The sequence below is a fragment of the Lagopus leucura genome, unplaced genomic scaffold (genome assembly GCF_019238085.1).
Source record: "Lagopus leucura isolate 7727_CA_CO unplaced genomic scaffold, USGS_WTPT01 227-14_obj-0_obj, whole genome shotgun sequence".
NCBI classification, from domain to species: Eukaryota; Metazoa; Chordata; class Aves; order Galliformes; family Phasianidae; genus Lagopus; species Lagopus leucura.
The window spans coordinates 50730-56238 of NW_024968583.1; the positions used below are offsets into that span (position 1 = coordinate 50730).

The 5509-nt window shown below is 53.0% G+C and overlaps 1 protein-coding gene across 1 annotated transcript; it reads right to left on the reverse strand.

The window, feature by feature from the left end:
* Window positions 1-244: 244 nt before the first annotated feature.
* Window positions 245-4839, reverse strand: LOC122193723. Its single transcript, XM_042894589.1, has 6 exons — window positions 4815-4839; window positions 4593-4720; window positions 3983-4109; window positions 3112-3222; window positions 2437-2538; window positions 245-2357 (listed from the first exon to the last, which is right to left on the reverse strand). Exons 1-6 carry the CDS (start codon window positions 4837-4839, stop codon window positions 1147-1149), a joined length of 1704 nt encoding a protein of 567 aa, XP_042750523.1. The 3' UTR covers window positions 245-1146.
* Window positions 4840-5509: the final 670 nt, after the last annotated feature.

Here is a 5509-nt window from a genome sequence, read left to right on the forward strand (position 1 = left end):
GAGGCAGGCAGGGAGCCTGGGCTGTGCAGCCTGGAGAAGAGAAGGCTGTGAGGTGACCTGAGGGCAGCCTTCAGTGTCTGAAGGAGAGCAACAGGAGAGGGGACAGACTCTCCAGCAGGGTCTGTGGTGAGAGGAAGGGAAACGGCTTTGAGCTCCAAGGGCAGGTTTAGTTTGGCTATCAGGTGTTTGAAAAGCTCCACAGTGGAAGTAAGGCACAGATGTCACTCACTGGTTACACTCAAGAAAAGGGGGAAAATTCATTTATTGATGATGGAAATACAGTTGAGTAGTGAGGAACAGAGAGCAACTAAAAGGCACTGCCTTCTCAGCTGCTGGGATCTGCCGTGCCCCGTGCCAGGGCCACTAGATGTGGCTGCATTGGCACAAAGCAGCCCCAACATCTCTTCTCAGCCATCCCAGTATCAGAACCTCACCTCCCATTGCATCCCAAAACTCCCAATGTTTTTTTTTTTCCAATAGTTTTCACATGAGAATGCAGCAAGGCTTTACACAATACATCCTCGCCTGCTTGCACAACAGTGAGATATGCAGTTTCTTTAAAAAAAAAAAAGAGATTATCATTCCATCTTAAGAATTCCCCTATGGTCAAAAAGCTTAAATTTTGAGAGGGAGAGCCCAGGACAGGACACACTGCCTGCACCAAGGCAGAGCTGTGCACAGCACCCTGAGATTCCTTTCTGCCAAGTCCAGCCCAGACAAGCGAGCACAGCTCGCATGCTGACATACATGTGAGCATGTGCTCACACAAACAAGTGGCAATGGTTGAACAAGGAGAAAGTCCACAGTGATCACACACAGCTCAGCCAGAAAGTAAACCAGTCAGCAGCCTGCTAACACACAGCTGCCCTTATTCTCCCATCTCTTGTAAGTTTTCCTGGGCTTCTTCCTCTTTTACTTGCACCAGTCCCACTTCTCTTCCTCTGGCTTTTCCCTGAAGCCTCCCAGGTGATCACAGCAGGCATTACAAACCAAGTTTTGCATCCATTTATGTGGTAGTATCCATTTGTGCACTGATCCCTTAGTACACCTTTCAGTTTTTCCTGCTTAGCCACATTAGTGGGTTTTGCTGCAGGGTTCTGTCTGTTCAGCATGACAGAGCAGGCACAGCTGCTAACGTTCTGGTGGTCAGGTGTCAGACTGGGTAATCACAGGCCGCATTTCCTTGCACCGATTATAGCCACCAAGCTCAAATGCTTGGCACGCAGACTCCAGCATGTGATCAACAGTCCACACGACCATTTCATAAGCATCATGCAGCAATCCATAACTTGTATTAACAATTTTGTATCCTTCAGTGTTTTGATGAGTGTCAGGCTCGTGGATCAACTCTGCCTCTTGCATCCCTTGGTGCACAAGTGCTTCGGGTTGTGCTGCTACACCCTGCACCTCCTGAGCTTCACTGAGGGGTGGCGACGCAGCTGTTGATTCCAGAGGTGCTGCAGGGTCACTGGGTGCTTCTGATGTCTCCTCCTGAGAGTCCTCCTTCTCAGGCTGTGGGAGCACAGTCACCTCTTGGGAGTCTTCTTTCTTCTGAGACTGTTGGGGCACAGCCACCTGCTCTGCAGGACAAAACGCCCCAGAAGTTTCCTTCGTGGAGTCATCTGCCCTAGCCAGAGGAACAGATGATGACATAGGAAAAAGACATTTTGTGCAGAATAAAGCTCGAGAAAACCGCAGATTTTTGAAGGTGGGCTTGAGGAATCGCACGCTCCGCTTAGCTTTCCAGATGATACGCTCTACGTAGGATTTTCGCTTTGACAGCCTGTAAGCTATGGCACGAAACCTACAAGTACGGCAAACAACTTTACGGACTCTGTCCCGAGAAGAAAACCTTTGTACCTGGCAGTATTCGTGGTCTCTGAGCACTGAGACACTGCTATCACTGCTACCGCAGTAGTCATGTTCTCTCAGAGCATGTGGAAACTGAGTGCAGCGCAGGTTATTACTCACACAGTAACAGTGGTCTTCCAGAACAGTTTCACTCAGGTCCTTAGTAGAAGATTCCCCTTGTCCCCTGTTTGCCTGGAAAACACTTACTTCCTCTAAAACATTATGTGGTTTCTGTACAGTCTCTTGAAATGTCTCCATGCAGTTATTGTGCAGATGCTTGCAAGAAGCCACATTTCCCATGCTTTGTGCTAATTCTGTCTTGACCCCTTGTTCATCCTCCGTTTCTAAATTCCTGGTCAAACAGCCCACCTGTGCCTTCTCTTGGCTTCCCTCTGGCGCTGGCTGGATGCTGGCTGCCTCTGACCGCAACTCACTCCTACCCTCAAGACACCCGAACTTCCTTAGCAGTCTGCTGGACCGCAGCAGCCACGGCTCACGTTGTTTTCCTGTTTAGAGAGAGGAGGACAGTTTGCCTTCTTCCATCAAGCTCTTAGCTGCAGAGCCTGGGGCAGGACCAGCACTCACCATGACTGGGGGTGTGTGTCTCCTCCAGCACTTTGTGCTTGTCAACATTCAGCCACCTGCTGGAGCACGACTCTGCCAGCCATCTCTTCCCCCCACTGCATCCTGCAGGGAAACCAGAAAGATGTTCCTTCCCGATGGGAGAAGCCCTCCTGTTCTACAGCAACCTAACTGGAGGAAAAAGCCCTACAAAATCACAGCCTGGCTGAAGCTGGAGGCACTTCTGAGTCCCTCTGTTTCCCCCACAGCCTCAACAGGGCCACCCAGAGCAGGGTGCCCAGCCCCACATCACAGTGGTGTTGGAGATCCCCAAGCAGACTCACAGCCTCTCTGGGTAGCTCCCATCTGCTGCCAGCAGCCACTGCCCAACTCATAGGCACTGGGAGGGGGCACCCTCCTTGGGTGCAGCAGCAGATCTACAACAACCCTGCTGAGCCACAGCCCTCATGCAGGGGATGACAGCCTTTATTAGCCATCATCAGCAAGTGCAAAAAAGGGCTGCATGGCCAGAGGGAAATACGGGAGTTGCTCTCAATACAGGTAGCATGGAGAGAAGGGATCAGGACAGGAGAGCAAGGGGAAAGCACAGAGATGTGCTAACCACATAGAAGGAGGACCCTGGGATGTGCTCCTTGCCCAGGTAAGCAGTACTGAGGAAGCTGAACTGCAACTTCTCACCAAAAGTTCTGTCAGGTCCATCCCACTTCACTGGGCTCTGTGGTGTGTTGACCCATGGCTCTTCCCCACGCTCCAGCCGATGCAGAATGTCAGGTTTGGGGCCTGGGTACCCTGTGAAGCAGAGATAAATGTTCTTCTATTACAAAACATTGGCTATAGAAATAACAGGAAATGAAACATTGTCTCTGATGCCTCAAGCTGTGCTTCACTGTCAGAAAAGCCTGAGTAGAAACCACAGTGAAAAAAAAAAAAAAAAAAAGAGAAAGAAGACAGCTAGCACAGCTGTCAAGTAAATTCACCCCATAGAAAAGGGCAGTGCTTGGCAGCACTCCTTAGCCATGGAGATCAGCAGCTTGTCCCAGGAGCAGCCCTGGGGTGTAGGATGTGCTCCAGGGCCTGTCTCAGGCCCTTATGCAGGCAAACAGCAACCACCATCACAAGCTGATGATCTCTGGGTCTATTTGCTGGCCGAGTGACTCCTGCCAGCTGTCCTCACAGTGGGTCTGTCACCTACAGGCTGTACCTACTCTGCTACTTCTACAACTCCTTGACTCACAAATAGCATCCCTGTGCCAGCAACCAGGGAAGAAAACTGAGGTGGTGGCCCAAGGCAGGTCCTTGCCTGACACTGAGGTGTGTGCAGGTCACTGCAGTTATATTATCATAAGCAGCCAACACTAGCAGAAAAACACCCAAATCTTGTGCTTTTCCAGCATGAAGCTTTCAGGACTACAGGTGCTCAGGGTGGTTACCTGGCTCTGTAGCTGATTAATCCCTAAAGCAATGGGAGCAGCAAGATCCCAATGAATCCAAGCATGATGGAATTCCCTACCCCTGCTGCAGCCCTCTAGAAGCTGAAGCTGCACATTACCCAGTGATGCCAAGAGCTCATAGTTGTCCAGCATGACGCTGCGGTACAGCTCCCTCTGCTCCTCTGCAACCATGTCCCACTCTGCACGGCTCAGGTAGATGGCGATGTCCTCAAAGGTGACGGGCTCCTGCAAAGCAAGCATTGTACTGTTGGAAATGTGCCCAGAGCATTTAAAACACGCTTTGCTTTCCAAACATTATTTCCACCCCCGGGAACCACGCTGGGCAAGGTTCAAAGAACCAGTGAACAGCGCTTCCCAGGAGCCTGCGTGCCATGGGATGACTGTAGATCTCCCTATGATGCCCCAGCCAGGTGCTCCGCCCAGGGCTCCCCTGTGTTTCCAATGCAGTCAGCGGTGTCCTGAGAGCCAGAGCCACTCGCCCGGCCACCCGCAGTGTCTGCACCGAGCTCTGCAGGTGATGGGACTGAGCTCCAGGAATCCTGAGCTCCACACCACAGGAAGAAAGGCAAGATGTGGGGCATGTAGAGTTGCAGCGAGGCTGTGCAAGAGGTGCAGCGAGGCGCAGAGGCCAGAGGAGCCAGGAGGCACAGGGTGCAAGGGGCACAGCAGGCCTGGCAGCGCCTGACTCCGCTGGGTCCCACATCCTACCTCCATGTGCGAGGCCGTGACAACTGTGAAGGCCTCGCGAGCCTCTATTCTGCACTTCCGGCGGGCAGTCACCGGAAGTAGGCTGCGCACCGGAAGCAGGCCTCGCGCCGGAAGCAGGCCACATGATGCTAGGTTGCACCCTATACATCCTTATACGCACTTCCGGTTATAGTCCCGCCTCCAGCGGAAGCACTCAGCCCACCGGAAGTGGGGTGGACACACACAGAGTCGGTGTGGGCGCCGCCATTTTGAGTGGTGCCGCAGCTCACGTGATCGCTGGCTGCGCTGCCTTTGGTGCCAGCCTGGCGCGCGGCGCGGCTTCAGCTCCTGGAGCCCGGCCCTTCCGTTTCATCTCATTAATTATCCCCGATTTATGCAGAAATTTGGACGAGGCGATTTTTCACTTCCCAGCTCCCAGCGCTTTGGCTTTGGGGATGCAGGTGCTGGGGCGGATCTCAAAGGAGTGGGTGCCTGTGGGGGAAGGAGCAAAGCAGCACGTTTCCTTGGTGGTGAGACACACACGGAGCATCATGGAATAGCTGGGATTGAAACGGACCCCCAGCCCCACCCTGCCGTGGGCTGGCTGCCCCACAGCTCGGGCTGCCCGGGGCCCAGCCATGGCCCCTCCAGGGGTGGGCACCACAGCTCTGGGCAGTGCCAGCACCTCATCACCTCTGGGTAAAGAATCCCTGCCTACCATCCCACCTAAATCTCCCCTCTTTTAGTTTAAAGCCATTCCCCTTTGTCCTGTAGTGATCTGCCCGTATGAGAAGTCTTTTTTCCTCCCATTTATAAGCTCCATTATGTACAGAAAGGCCCCAATGAGGTCTCCCTGCAGTCTTCTCCAGGCTGAACCCCCCTTGCTCCCTCAGTCTGCCTTTCTAGGAGAGGTGCTCCCATCTCTTTATGGCCTCCTC